Source organism: Stegodyphus dumicola, chromosome 9 (genome assembly GCF_044657685.1).
Source record: "Stegodyphus dumicola isolate Sdum_Otavi_A_Nest chromosome 9, ASM4465768v1".
Lineage (NCBI taxonomy): Eukaryota > Metazoa > Arthropoda > Arachnida > Araneae > Eresidae > Stegodyphus > Stegodyphus dumicola.
This window is the reverse complement of record NC_140776.1, coordinates 129,083,889-129,100,565: the sequence shown is the minus strand read 5'-3', so window position 1 is coordinate 129,100,565 and position 16,677 is coordinate 129,083,889. Positions and strand designations below refer to the sequence as shown.

At 33.1% G+C, this 16,677-nt stretch overlaps 1 protein-coding gene across 2 annotated transcripts in view; it reads left to right on the top strand.

The window, feature by feature from the left end:
* The window catches only part of LOC118201127 (uncharacterized), a 64,146-nt gene that overhangs the window by 43,924 nt on the left and 3,545 nt on the right, over positions 1–16,677 (top strand). For both annotated transcript variants that reach the window (XM_085824102.1, XM_035373162.2), the window contains exons 5-6: positions 5,169–5,282; positions 11,199–11,226. In XM_085824102.1, coding sequence (XP_085680228.1) covers positions 5,169–5,282; positions 11,199–11,226 — 142 coding nt within the window. The remainder of the gene's footprint in view (positions 1–5,168; positions 5,283–11,198; positions 11,227–16,677) is intronic.

Here is a 16,677-nt window from a genome sequence, read left to right as displayed (position 1 = left end):
ATTTCTCGATATTTTCTTCCGCAAGGTATTTTGGGAGGCATTTAATGAGCTTTGTAAAGTGTTCCGTGAAAAGAAAGAGCAATTTTGAGAGACAACGAGCTCATTAGAGGACGCGTATTTATGCAATTCGGGGAAAAAAATCTTGCCCGCCATCCTTATTAATTTTTCTTATCCATAACTGTAGTTTTCTTCTAAACGCCGCAATCTTCTCCAATAGTTCCAAGATGTGCATATTATTGCCTTGTACACTTTTAAGGCATTTAATTTGTCAAATACATTGCACAAGTATGCCAGGTTTAGTAAAACGTCTGGTTTGGAAACTATCTGAAGTTGACATGTCCTTTCTCTTGCAGAAAAGTATGAAGTACTTGATGCAGCTCGAATGCATTGGATAAGACAGTTCTACCCGAAAGCCATCGTGACCTGCAGTAATATAGCAGTGTTCCGCTCTCATATTCATACAAAGTTTTTTGAACAGTTTGGCTATCAGCGGCCTAGTTTTTATGTAGCTCACTATGTCTATGATACGTCTCAATACCAAATTCAATTCACAGCTCATTAACTTCGATGCAAGTTCTTCCCTATGGGTAAAGTAATAGGTCCACCTAGCATGCGGTGCTCGGGATGAGCGCTAGAGACAACTCCTGTTGACGCGACGCGATGGTCAGATGTGGAGTTCTGGAAATCTCTCGCGTCGTTTTGCAAAGAATTCGAAGTACAAACCCAACTCGGAGTCCGTCTGTGGGAGAAGAGTGGTGTTGTCGGTTTCCTACGCAACGAGCAATTTAAACTGCGCACGCGATTTGAATGTAGATTCTGCAAAAGAGTAAACAAGAGCGCCTCGCGACGCCCCTGTCTCCACTTCACGGTGCCCCACGGCGCCGCGGCGCCCACTTTGCGAACTAGTGCCCTACATCAAATTCGAGAGAACGTGTTACAGAAAAACAAGGTAATTTGAGATTCAGGCGTTTCGGCAGAAGGTGTAGACCTATCATATGACATCCGAAAAACCCTGCCAAGATATTAATACTGAATTTGTGTTACACTTTCGATGTGACAGTGACGTGAGAATTTTCGGACCATTACATATGAGCATTGTACGTGTTGATTACCTCTTCTCTCGTAAAGCAAACTTTATCTAAGAACAAAACAGAGGAGGAAAACTGTGAATCATTCTCTGTGGCATCAAGTAACAAGTAAGAAGACAGCAAAGAATAAATATGAAATGCAAGTACTATTATAATAAAAATATTATAATATACCATGAATAATTAAACTATGTTGATACTTCTGTAAAAGAAAACAAACCAATTTAATAATAATACGATAATAATAAAAATGGAATAATATTTTAAAATAATACTAGGAAAAACGATACTAGGAAAAACGATACATCAGCAGTCCAATACATCAATACATAACGTAATCATACATAGACAGTACGCAAAATAATACAATGACACATAAAAGAAAAAAATCCAATCATGTAGACTAAAAGTTTAAAGAACAAATAAAGTCGCGCAAGCCAACTGTAGGGTCTAGGACTTACGCCGTCGCATTTTCACCGATAGGATAATCCGCTGACATCTGATTCGCCGTCAGCCAGTTCAAAGTAAAATAGAAATAGAATACGTAATAACAGTTGTTTATAATGTATATAGTAGTTATTTGTTTATAAATATAGGATATGAATTACATATAGTTATTTAGAAAATCAAGTGAGTATCAAATAATCTAATAAGTTAACTTGTCACGTGTAACGATATATTTGCATAAAATTGTATACAAAATAATTTTATATATTATTGAAGAGGTTTTAATGTGAAGAATTTGCTGAAATATAAACGTTAACATCGAATTCTTTAAATGGAAAATTTTCGGAAGAAGGTGTTATACTATAACTTTGGTTGGAGGGCAAAAGTTTTGCATGCGATTTGATTTCAAACAAAAATTTAAATCGAGTTTTTATATTATAATGAAGAACAAAAGTCATTTTTATATTTTTTATTCCGAATATTACATCATATTATCTTTAATCTCAGTACTATGCTGTATTATTATGTATTATTTTTATGATTATATTATATTTCATTTTAATTTTGAATGTTTTCAATTATTGATTTGAATACCGCATATAATTAATGAATTTATTATTTTAGTACATATTAATTATTCTAGAAGCTGTGTTTAGTAACAAAAGCTTTTTTCTATAAAATTCAAGGCAGCCAGAGGTATACGATAGGTAAACAAAATAGATACAGTATCAGCTTATAAAGATACAATATGGGAAAGCAAAGAAAAATATATCTTGACTGTGAATCGGCACTGACGGCAAAAATGGTCCAAAGGTGGAAAGGATATGATGGCGAAACAGCGGAGATAAATACTCCCATTTCCAGCCTGTGTGTGATTGATTAGCAGACTTAGAAATTTAGAAACAATAAACGCAGTTCTTAACATTTTTTAAACTTTTTACTGATCGATTGAAATAAATATGCATTTAATATTTGATATATCCGATTCCAATTTTAAAGGATTTTTTGGGTTAATTTGTCAAAATTTTTTATTATGCCATATTGTACGTAATTAATATCGAATACTTTCTAAAAAGTGTTAATGGCTTTGTATATTTTTTAAAAGGAAATTCTTGGAGATGTTATGTTGTAATTTCTAGACTTTAGAAGCAATCGTCTTGCCTAGCTAGACTTGTGCTAATAATTCATACGGAAATTCTTCAATGTCTAAGTTATCTTTTAACTAATTTTAAACGCTTTTAACTTCATTCTTGACTTTTTTCGATGTTCGCTGAGAAAGATTTGCCGTATTTTGTTGCATAGGGAGGAAGAAAAATGGAGTTTTCCCGCAGAAATAATGCATATAATGATTGCTATAGAACTACCATTGTGTCTCTGCCATCAAAATCTTCAATAAAACGAAAGCAAAATAAAATTAAACAACCGAAATTTGAGGTAATATCCATACTGCCAATATATATATGAAAACACAAAATAGCTTACCAAGAATAATACAAATATAGTTGAGAGATATGAAGGAAAGAGACAAGCTGAGCTATATTTCACATTTCGTATTTGATTGTTAAACAAAAAAAAAAAAAAAAAAAAAAAAAGATTTAGTATATTGAAAAATAAAAATGCTTTAAAATATTTTCATCATCCAGGCAATTTCGGAACCCAGTTGAAAGTATTTGTCATATTAATTAAAAAATTGTACAGAAAACTGTAATATTCACTATCGCTCACTGTATTACTACTCCATCTAAAGTAAAATAATTGGATTTGAAAGATTGAAGATAGAAGAGAAACACGCCTAAAGTGAAGCAACAACCTCTGTTAGGCGTAGATTTTTAGCATACAAACTCTATCGATTTCGAGGGGGAACAAAGTCCCTCTTCATCAGGAGCAAAGAAATCTACTATGAAATTTGTAGAGTTCTGTGCTGCTAATGAAGAGAGACTTATTTCACTCTCGAAATCGATAAAGTTCCTATGCTAAAAATTTACGCCTAACACAGGTTGTTGCTTCATTTTTATGATTGAAAGGTTGATTAAATTAGTGTAATCAAATAATGCAGTTTTCGGTTAATATTTTTGGTTGGTTTATCATTTAAAGGGATTAAATACTTTTGTGAAATTATACTTGCCAGACTCAGAGAAATTACATTATTGGACTCATTAAAGTTCTTGTATACACAGTCGAATTCCGCTATAACGAACTTCAAGTGACAGGAATTTTGATTCATATCCGGATCCGAAAAGAAAAATCGATTTTCTCACTAAAATTTGGTGATGAATGAAGAAATAAACGGATTATTACTGTCTCACTTACTAAAAGAAGTCAATATTAAATTTAATGAAAATAGTGATATTTAGATTTGATTGCAATTATTATTACTCGCAGTTATTAAATTTGTTATTTATTCATTTTCATTCTCCAAGTCTTTGGACTTTGTCTGAAGCATTTTTCCAAATACTGGCAGATTACGGGTTTCTTTGAATCACGAACCCTTTCAGCAATGCTTTTTCAGCACTCTGTGCTCCACCTTTCTCAGCTTTTTTCTTGTATGCAATTTTTTTTCATCTGCAGAAATTATAGAATTTAGATTTGTTTCATATGGTACTAACTGCAGATTTGGATAAACTGTTTTTTCTGGTAGATATTGATTTTGTTTCATACGTTTTGAGTTTTTCGAATAATACTTAACTTTCCTTTAATGCGGAAGATTTTCGTTACAGCTCACCAAGTGGATGAATTTTTGAACAGAAACAGGGTGCAGACAGTTTAGTAAAGACTAAATGAGACTTTTGATCTTTTGGAAAAGATGAAAGGAGAAAATAATGTCATTTTCTGCGTGTTTTATCCAATATCCTGTGACAGAATAACCATTTTCCCCAAGATATGCACGGTTATAATGCAAAGATTCAATATAAAAATATCCTATGTCTTACAAAAGATCTAAATGTGTAACCTCTATTCGGACGTTAAAACTTAGAGAGCATTTATATTCGAACAAAACAAACCGATATGGATTAGAATTTTTTATTTCCTAAAAGAAAAATCTACTGTAAATTTACACACTCATAAAATTTCCTACATCTTCTTTCCCTGATTAGCGAAAATTGCCATCGCAGCTTCAGTTTTGAATAGATTTCTGTCTGGCTAGTCAATCTAAGAGTTTGAATGGAATCAGACAGACCAGTCCCATTTTTGATTCAATGATGATATACATCATAGGGTGTTCTAATATGTGAATAAAAGAAAGACGTGAAAGTGTTTTCTCTTACGGGTGGAATGGGGAATACGGATCCTGATATTATAAAAGTAAATGATTTTAAGAGTTATGTGTTTTTTAAATTTTTTTTTAACTTAAAAGTGTTCCAATCGAAGATATCCATGCAATTGGTTATATATGAATTTCATACTCTTGGAGGCTGTCTATAATAGTATAAAGTAACATTAAGCCTGTAGGAAACTGAACGAGACCGAAAGGTTCGTTCTTTAAGCTGGATTCGTTATAGCGGCGTTGGACTGTATTTTCTATTCATAATAAGTATTTTACTTTGTTGACTGCTCAAGCATCTAATGCTCTACAAAATCAAACAATTGAAGTCCAAATGAAATTTCAAAATATGTACTATATTCTTGTTTCAGAATCCCGAAAATCCCTGTTCTTACGTCTGCATACCAAGAGGTTCGTCATGCGGGGCAAAGGAGGAGATTTTCCAAAACGGAAAACCATGTCCTTCTCGTTTCGGTAGAAGAGGAGTAAGTATAACCCGATAAGATTTCTTTAGAAGAAATATATCGTCTAAAATAGGGAAATCATTAAAATAGGCTCTCTAATTATCATTTTGATAATCGACATATAATTTTTATGCAAATTTTATATAAAAATTCTAAATTAATCAGTCCCAAGCCTGCCTAGAGAAAATCTCATCGAACACTACTTGAAATTTATATTCCAAGAAAACACTTTTATTTCAAATAAAACTTGCATAATAGGAAAAGCACAGTTACAAAACATTATACATCTACACAAAAAAGACGATCGAATAAGACTACAGGCGACGTTTTATATCTTTTTTCTTAGACTTGAACTCTTATTGCGAATTTTAAATGATGTATAATTAAATTTAAATACATAAAGAAACATAAAATGTAACGCCGCGTGCCATCTGATGAAAACAGAATTGTATACGTACTGTATATATTATTTTGGAGGCCGTTTTCACTCCCCACTTTGTAAAACTCAAAGTGGGGAGTGAAAACATAGTTAAATAGTCATTTTCGTTTAAAAATCGTCCTCACCAGTTGCCTTGAATTTTCATTTTAAATGTAAACAGTTTGTAAAAAAAAAAAAAAAAAAAAAAAAAAAAAAAAACAACATTGCTTTGAATAGTTAGACTGATTCGATATTTTCTATTCTTTCCATTTTTTTTTTTTTTTTTTTGGCTAGAAGCAAAAAAGAGAAAATGTGATGCAGTCTAGAACATAATTTACATTTAGTTTTCCTAATGGGTCAGTTTCGCGATAAATGTTTTTTTTTTTTTTTTTTTTTTTTTTGTCAACAGTTAAAGCAAGCTACTTTACAAAATAAGATATTTCCAAGGAAAGATACATAACTACATTGCAGCTGTCTGACGTATGAGTTATGGAATCACAAAACAAATAATTTTTTTTTTTTTTGCCTATATTTATTCTCCAATTGACGCTTGATTCCCGAGTAATTCGCTCGTGGTCTTTTAAATTTAAGAATTATCCTTTTACCTTCTATTCCAGTTCTTTCCAACAGAAAGTTATATCTAGAACCTTGTTTTCGATTGTATAATTCAAAAGATAGTTTATTATCAGAATATGTCTGTTGAATGTGGTGCCAGATTTTACATCTTGTGATTTATTATAATCTAGTATTAAATCAGTCGGAATAAGTTTAAATAGCATGTGGTAAAAAAAAAAAAAAACTTCCCTAATGTTTAGGAGACTGACTCAGGATTCTACAAATTTCCTAAAAGATCTAATATCATTAAAATTTCTTAATGGCTGCATAGTTAACATCTTGTTCGCATGTGCTTGAATCACTGTCTCAGGACTGATAAATCTGTCCTTTAATAATTGTATAGCTTTATCGTAATAATTATATAGCTTTATCGTAATGAAGTTATATACAGCTTTATTACGATAAAGGTATACATTATTATCTTCATTAATTGTATTATTATCGCTATAATTGTATAGCTTCCCCTCTACAGTGTCCAAAGCAGATCCTTCCAAATGAAACTTTAAATAACTAAATTTATCTACCTTATTCAGGGATTCCTTACTGTGTACAAGCTATTTCGAAACTATTCCAAAAGGAAAGCTATTTTGAGCCGCCATTTCAAAGGATCAGGCAATATAGTGTTTTGGGACGTCAATACAAAGGCTACCTGAGTTCGAAATTTGCTTTAATCGAGGGGTCGTTGTAAACCCATAGGTTGTCACGACATGAGCTTTTGAAAACTCTTGGATTTTCGTTTCTCATGAAATTGACAAAGTAATATCTTTTCTCTATGTTCTTGTGTAATTTCGATTCGATATCAAATTCCACAGTCTTCAAAAGCGGTTCAAGTTGTTCATCAAAAAAAGCTTAGAGGCTCAAATTTAATGGAAAGAATTTCTATAAGCTCAACTATCTTTCCAGCATTCAAATCTATGTTTGATGATTCAGCTTTTAAATCATTAACTACCTTTGTAGGAGCTGTTCTCAACCATTTAACAACTCATGTGATTGTGGTTCGGTCATATTTTAACACATGTATAAATTTCCGAGAGTGCAGTCAATATCAAATCAAATTAAGTTCAGAATATAAAATTTTCAATAAATGCCAATCTGTTCAAACGTATACAGAACACAGTTCACTTTATCAATTCCATTCAATTCAAATATAAATTCTTCAATATTCTAAGCTTTAACGTTTCTCATTGATAAAATAAACACAAGTTCGATATTCAAGTTTTTTCAAAATCATTTCTAGTTTCGATTTCAATAGTACTAATTATTTATTCTAAAATCAATTCTTTAATTATTTAAGCTTGACAAGGATGCCATTTTAAAAACCTAAAATAATAAAAAGAAACTACAATTTTTTTGTCACTCTTTCGATCAAATTTCTAAATTAAGATAAAAGCTTTCACTTATCTTTTTTATTCCAAAAATTCTAATTGGAGCCAAGCTTACTTAGAAAAAATTTCAACGAACTATACTTCAAATTTATATTCCAAGAAGCACTTTTATTTCAAATATATAATGTCTAACGGAAAAAACACAGTTATAAATTACATATCTACATAAAAAAGACGATCCAAAATGATTGCAAACAATATTTTACATCCTTTTTCTTATAAAATCTGAACTCTTGCTGCCAATTTAAAAAAGATTTTAATTTAAATATACCATAAAAGATAACTTTCCACGCCTTGTGCAATCTAGGGAAAACAAAATTGTCTATTTTCTTTATACGATTTTTCTTTGGAGGGCGTTTTCGACAAAAGTTGATGGTAGCCTAGGTTATTTAAAATTCTGTTTTAAGAGTCAAAATCGCATTCAAAAAGCTAAAACATGGTTTAAGGGACGAATACCTGCTAAACACAAGAATTCAAGAACCCATGAGAAGACACAATTTCTAGGTTGCGTAATTAGAATCTGACTTTTTTTTTTAAATGCTAGAGCATCCCGTTAAGCCCCCCAATGCAAAGAGAAGATTAACATTTATTGAAAAATTGTTAATTTATTTGCAAAACATTCTCTACTTTACTGCCATTTGTTTGAAAACGTACAATACCATCTCTTTCACTTAGGACGAACTTGTGTCATGAGTGTGCAAATTCGAATACTTTTTCTAAATAATAAAAACATTCTGTAATTTTTCCTTATAGAAGTACAGGTAAAAGTTGGGAACACCAGCTTCGTACCACAGGTCAACTCTTAATGCCTTCCTATGTTGTCTTTAAAATATTTTATGTTTTAAAAACAAGTAAAAATGAGTTCCGCCCAGGAAACAAAAGTTTCAAGCTTTCCAAAGTGTCCAGAGTTTAGCTGCCATAAATAAATCATGCAATTACTCTGTATGCCCTTGCATCCAGGATTTATTAAAAATAATACTTTGACATAGTGAAATAAAAATTCAGTTTCTATACAATTTAAGATTCACCAGTTAGTTGGTAACATTTGTTTTGGAGTAACAAAAAAATCATGTAAATAAAAAATATAACTAGAGGTAGTAGGAGAATAACTACGGCAAACACAAAGATACACCAAACTAAAATGAAAAAAGGGGAAAAGTTTTATATCTCCCATTCTATTCTGCTGATTGACGACATTGAACTTGCGTTTTTCATGTCTCGAATGTACGCCTAAGGGTATGTATTAGATTTACATGTAGCATCATTCTAATTTGGGTGCTTTGACACAAAATCAAACTTTCTCTGAAATGACATGTCAATATTTTTCCATATTTCGATTCTACGACTCAAATTATATTAAATTTTGTAAAATTTGGTGCGAAATTTACGGAGAAATTAAAAAATTTATCTTGAAAAACTTATCTTTAGGGCATTTTCAGTTTTCACCACGAATAATTTACTCGGAGAACTTCTTAATTTATAGCAACCTACTTTCCTTTTCGTTTCAAGATGGAAAACGGGAGAAAAGTCATCATTCATTCTTTCATATAATTTTAACAAAGTGCGTATTATCGTTTGGCGTTATTATCGCTAGTTACAAGACAAGACTGGTTTCAACAACATTAAAACATCTTTAGCTGATATTCCATGTATACTTAGGATAAATTCTTGAACTTTTAACAAGGTTGGTTGAGACATCTTTAGATTCAATTCGAAATAAAAAATTATAGATGAGTTTTGTAGACAGAATTACTTAATCTCTTCTTACCATTTAACTATATGATGCATTTATGTATGTATTTTTTCTTTTAGTTCATTAATTATTTTATGAATTTAAAATTGAAGCCTATTTAATAAAAACACTTTTAAGCATTTTCTCCATTCAAACGCATTTTACGTATACTGAAGCATATCTTATAATGGCTGCCCTGAACGGTCCGGCGGTACGAGCTGCTGGATGTCATAATTTTGTGTCCGTGTTCGAATCTCGGGGAAGGCTTGGATGTTTGTAAGTGTATAGAATCTATGCGGCATTAAGCATATAAAATAATATAAAACAGTCCTCTCGAGAGATTTTGTAGTAGCGGAAGAGGCGTAGGAGACTCTTGGATTCTGGGTGTTTTTCATTAAATTGAGGATAGAACAGCCATGTTCTCTCATCGGTAGCTCTTGCATGGTACCTTGGGTAGTCTTGGTGATGAAACGGCTAAATGGCAGAGGGATATCGGTCATTCTCGAAAGATGCTTTAAACTGCAAGTATCCAGCTATTTATTACAACATCAGCAACGAAAACCTATTTCTTGTTGTTGTGGCTAATCTCACTTGTCTGACCAAATCAAAACAAGCGAATTTAATCTGGCGTTTCCTTGAGCACCCTGCAGGTGACAGTACGACTTTGCTCAGTTCCATCTCAGTTTTGAAGGGCATCACGAGGAATGGTTCCGAAGATTTTCTCTCCTCACCACCAAACCACTTGAGAACACTTTCCGCTCGCCATGTATTTTGAGTGCTCCCATGCTGCACAGCCTCTGGACATTTACAGACATCTATGCCTTCTCCGATAATCGAGCTCGGTCCCTTCGTTACAGTCAGAGTCTCTAACCACTATACCGTTTTGGTTGGCTGTATGTGTCTTAAGACATACAGCTTCCTGATAATGAATTAAATGTGTCTTCAGTTCTAAAAGTACTTGTGTAGTGCATATTAGGTATGAGATTGAAACGGGTTTTAATCGATAATGATACAAGCCTCAAGTTTTCCTAAAGTTATCTTTTAACTGTCTTCTGGTATTTGGTACTGTTCTCGAGAAGAATACCAAATACCGTTAAACGTTCTTCTTTTCGCTTTGTAGAACTTTAGAATTTCAGAAGCCGAAGAAAGCAGCTTGAGATCAGAACTGGAACACCAGAACTTCCGACTGTTAGCCTAGTGTTCTACCACTTTCGCAATGAGAATATGCAGGGTGGAAGAGGAAAATTATTTATATTCTCATTTACTTAAAATATTACTGGTGACAAGAAAACGGGACCTAGTCAGTAAAATCCACGTGGGGACGAATTATTGTTCATCCGCCATCTCCTTTTTTGTTAGGCGTTACTGTAGAATTTTAGAATTTAAAAAATATTCCAAGCCAGGAATGTTAAAGATCAGCTATACCGTCACCGGGATTCGAATACTAGATCTTTCGACTACTAGCTGATCATGCGACCACCTACATCTCATAGGCACTCAATGGAGAATAAAATTATTCCTTATATATTTTGGTAATAATATCAAGTTTATATGTTTTGCTTTACGTATCGTCTTCAACTTCAGTCGAGTTAATTTTGAAGCGAGTACCAAATAAAATTTAAATAAGTCTTAAAAGTATATTACAGTAATTATGACTTCCTTTCTTTCTAATATTAAATTAGACTTGCATCCTACATAGATTAAAAATAAAAAATGATTACAAAATTATTTGTATAAAATGTTAAGTTGTATTAAAATATTAATTACTATTCTTTGTTGTTTTACAGCAATGCTTGAATGGGCAATGTATAGCAGGTGAGAAAAAATTACATTCTTTTTCTACTTAAAATCGACTGATTAAATGTTATTGCGCAAAATATTGAATTGTCGTAATACCATTTAATAAAGTAAAGTTGAAATTAAATCCCTATATTTCTATTCTCCCATTATTATCCCATGCAGTTCATACCATAGCGAGTTCCATGCGTTCGCTTATTTAATTCGTTAGAGAATCGGGTACTTATTAGTATCTTAGAATTCGCGACAGTGTATTAAGCGCTGTCATATGCTTCTTTTCTAGTCTTTACTTACTTTATAATTTCGATGTTCAGTTTTCTTAATAAGATGAACATCATTTTTATCGGTCATTTCAGCTTTATTTATAAAACGTCACTTTCATCTCACTTACGCCACATAAAATTTAACAATGTAATCACAAAAATCTTTAAAATTCAGCATACCTTTAGAATTCCGCAGGGCTAATTGTTGCCATACATTTTTTTACATTCTCTATATTATTTATATTTGCTATATTATTTCTTTAAAAATAATATTAAGTTATAACATTTGGTGGCAGTATCCTTTTACTTAAAAAGTGATTCGACAGAAAAGTGAAACGAGCACAAAATAGATGAATGAGGCAAATGCATTTGATTGTTTCGTCTTCATAATAATGAGTTTCATAATGAGCTTATGAAGATGTTGCGTTTAGCGTAATTCCAAGAATACGTTTAATGCTTATAAATGTAATATGGTATTCTCAATCACATACCTAGTTTAAGGACCAAGTTTGAGAAGTTTTGATTTATAATATACACTGGTGTGCAAAAATTAAGGACGGGACGGTTTTTTCAATATAACTTTGTACAAAAGCTTTCCAAATCAACACATTTAATACCGTAAGATCCCCAATACGTAAGGACACGAGTAATGTAAGCAACACTTACTAAAAGAGAAATCAGAAGGATAAAAAGAAGCTTTATTGAAAACGTAGCATGGAGTGCAATGCGACTGAAGGCCGAAACATCCCTGCGATGGGTGTCCAGCAAGAAACATCCGGTCTTTAATAATAGGGGATATGATCTCCCCTGACTGGCTAGGCAGGTTTCACAGCGTCTGCCCATGCTGAGAATGAGGGTGTCAATGAGTTGTTGAGGCATTGCTGCCCATTCGTCTTGTAGCGCCAATCGCAGCTCCGGAATCGTTACTGGTGGTAAGGTACGAGCTGCCAAGCGTCTGCCTAGAAAATCCACACATGCTCGATGGGATTGAGATCCGTAGATCGTGCCGGCCAATCCATATGTTCAATATCCTCACTCTCTAAGAGCTGTTCGGTAGCTACTGTGCGATGACATGGTGCATTGTCGTCCATGAAAAGGAACTGCGGACCCATAGCGCCTCTAAAAAGACGCACATATCGAAGAAGAATCTCGTTACAATAACGGGTCCCGTTGACTGAACCTGCGTCGAAGATGTGAAGGTCTGTATGACTACCAAGCATGATGCCTCCCCAAACGAGAACACCGCCACCTCCATACCTGTCTCTTTCAATGATGTTCGAGGGATGATTGCGGCTTCCCCGCTCTCTCCAGATGAGTATGCGATGAGAATCGCTACTCAGACTGAATCTGCTCTCATCTGTAAAGAGTACTCGTACCCATTCATTGTCTCTCCAATTCCGGTGTTCCCGGCACCACAGAGAACGCCTTCTTCGATGGGCAGGCGTTAGAGGTACACACCGTACAGGGCGTCGTGCAAACAGACCACCACCGTGCAGTCTTCTGGCCACGGTAAAACGCGATATCGGTCGTCCAGTGGCCTGTGTCGTGTGTCTAGCGATTTCTCCCGCTGTCTGCCGCCTGTTTCTTCTGGCCTGTAAGGCAATATACCGGTCATCTGCGGGTGTGGTTCCTCGTGGATGGCCACTACTAAACCCCCGGATAGCTGTTCCTGTAGTTTGAAATTGTCTCCAAAGTCGTGAAACGATGCTGTGAGCAATTCCGAACTCTGCAGCTACACTTGTCACACTGTGGCCTTCCTCCAACTTCCCAATGATTCGACCTCGGGTAAAAGCATCCAGACGTCGTCTAACAGATTAATTATTCGCCATTTCTCGCTGAGGCAGCAACTCGGTGTGATTTTAACTGCTATATGGCGTGCAATCTCTTTGCCAGAAATACTGATCTTACACCGACAACATGCTTTATACTACTCAGACACTCCCCCATTACGTACATTACCTTACTTAATCTACCGTACATTACCTTACTTAATCTCCTGATTGGTCTTTCTGTTCGCTCTGCCTCTTCGTTCAGCTGATATGCTAATTTTTCGACTTCGTCCTTAATTTTTGCACACCAGTGTACTTTTTTAAGAAAAGTTGTTCAGAGCATCAAGTAAAGTCTCACTTCCATTTTATCAATTTTATCCCAAATTTAATATGTTTTCCCATTGGTATAAAAGTTTTAAATACTAATATTAAAAAATTTGGATTATATTTTAATATAGCGTTTCGTTAAAAACTGATATAAGCATCAAGTAAGTATCACTTCCCTGTTTCAAGCTTTCTGTAAAATATCATTTCCGGTTGTTCAGTTTTTACCCAAAGTCTAATCAACTCTTTTTTTGTGAACGCAGAAAGCCTAAACACGAAAACTAAAAATTTTTGGAAGTTTTATATAAAAGTTATCGGGGATGAAAAAATTGTCACACACATACAGACACACAGACAAGCATAATTGTAAAAGTAGTAGAGCGTATCGTGGGTATTCTAGTTGGTGCTTATTTACTGAAAATTTTTTAACGAATTTCTGTTAGGAAGTTTCGTGCAGTTTTTTGACGCGAAAATGCACCTAACTCGCAGACTGGTAAAGAAACCTGAGGATACAGTTTCCAATGCAGATTATAATCCCGATGCTTTCGATCAATCCGGTTTGTTGAAAACGTTGCAGTTTTACATGACAGTATAATTACAAGTCCCAAAGAATCTGAACATAAATAGCAAAAATAAAAGAATTTGAAGACAATTGAACATGTCCTCGGTCATGTCAACAGGTATATGCGTGAGAAAGTAATTACGAATTTCATCGAGAGAATACGGTGCTATAGAAAAAGTTGTGGAGGATATATGCTAGAAATTATTTTTCATTCTTAAATCGGAACATTCAGTATGTAATACTATTTTCCATTTTTTTAAAATAAAGTATTTTATTAGACACATCAATGTGTCCGGTGGTTCTATTACGACGCTTTTATTTAACACTTTTTTAATGACCGGGTGCTTTGTTTAATAGCCATTACATTTGCGCCACAACAAGGGACGGAATTGTTGGCTACTTCATTATGGAAGGTCACCCTGATAGGTAACCACCGTTGTCTCCTATGAAGGGACGGACAGTTACAGCCACGCCTTCTCCGGGATTCAAACTCGGACCCATTGCTACGGCTGTCAGGGTTGGTAACCATAATAACCATGGAGGTAGGAAAGGGAGGAGGGGCCATTTCGCGCTAGAAGTGAAGCACTGCTTTGAAGCTTGGGTCACCAGACGGGGTGTTCTTTGTTTACATTCAGAAGCTCACTTGACAAGATTCTGATAGTATTTCGACACACGACAGTTCCATAGAAATCGAAAAAGGGACACTCTCGCATGAAAGAAACATTACTTGTGTGATGGATAATAGCAATTTGTATAGTTTACTGACATTTACGCAAAAATCACATCTTGGTTATTTTTCGATAGCTAACAACAGCGATTTTGATTATGAATTTGTTTCATAAAATTCTAAGCTGTTGCACTACAAAAATATAGATTTTAAGAAAATTGCTAAAAGAGATCTGCAAAAATTTATTTTCTAGAAGATTTGAAAAGTTTGAAACTTGATGGCTAAATGTAAATATAAAATTATGTATGTTAAAATATTTGTAATTAGGCACATAGGTCAGATTAAGTTTTTATTAAATAGAGTAACGCATGCAAGGGCTATCTGCCTAAAGAGAGAGATGCCATCGTGGAGGAATTTTGAAGAAAAACTGACCTTTGAGTGGGTATTAAAAATAATACTTATAATTTTCATTCAAATTATATTCATATATATATTTTATGTAAAACTTTCGGGTGTAGTTAGATGTAAATTACTTTAATTAGATGTAAATTAGTGTAAATTACTTTACACGAAAAATATAGTGAATGCATAGAAATTAAAGATTTGCACATGCCGGAAATGATAAATAGGAAATATGTATGGGTATTTATGCATGTGCTTGCAAAAAGCATGTATCTGCCTTTGACAAAATACTTAAATATTCATTAAATTATTTATAAATGTATTTGAAATGAAGAATTTATTCACTTATAAACAACTGTGAAAGTACTGTGAAGAAATCTAATGATTAAATGTATCTAATTTATAATGATTATAAATGTTATCTAAATATATAATAACCTTAATATTGAATTGTAAACATAAATTGAAATCCTGTTGACAAATACGTTATAAAACTATTTAAGCAAGAATTGTTCGTATTGGAAAGCAATCTGTTAAAAGGTATTGTAAAGCAAATGCTATGAGATGCGCACTTAAGAACGTAATAAAGAGTTTTGGAATATGTATTGTTGAAATGAAGGGTAAAAAAAAATCTGATAAGTATAATTAAAAGAATTATTCCCTTTACATTTTATAATAACTCAGTTACAAGTTTTAAATAATACTTAACAGAAACAAAAAAAAAAAAAAAAAAAAAAAAAAAAAAAACCAACTTATTTTATTCCTTTTCAGAAATGTTCAGAGAAAGTCAAATACTATTTAATACCTATTTAATTATTATGAATTAGCGAAATACTTATTTAAAGTATTTCGCTAATTCCTAATAATTCTCTAATTTAAAATGAACCGAATAGAGCATTAATTATAAATTGACTTACATTTTTCGATTTAAAAGAAGCCAAAAAATCATGTCATATTTAAGAAAGTATTTTAGGAAGAAGCTCTATAAATAGAAAAGAAATAATGCATAATTTTAATATTAATAATACAATAAACTTTGATCTTAATTTTTGTACCTTAACCGAATAAAATCGAATTACCTTAATTTTTTTTCTAATGTAATTAACGAAAACTTGTGAAAATATTTCATTCAAATTAAACCATTCTGAGAAAACTGTCCTGTGAAAAGTAAAGCATTTAATTCCGTTCAGAATGAAATGTTGTTTAAAAATATGTTGTTTTCACATACTTAGGACTCTGAAGTGTTGTAGAAAAAGAAAATATATACATTTATATGTATATTTGCGACGTAATTACAAAATATTTACACCCGAACGCGTCAAATCCCATAGAACTCAATGGTAAATGACCCAATGTTTTGGTCACCACGTAGGGATCGCCGGTGCTTCAGAGCAGGGTACGGAGAATCTTGTTCAGGGCGACTCCATCTTACTTCCTACCTCCATGATAATAACAGCTAACATCTTGCATCCATTCCACCAG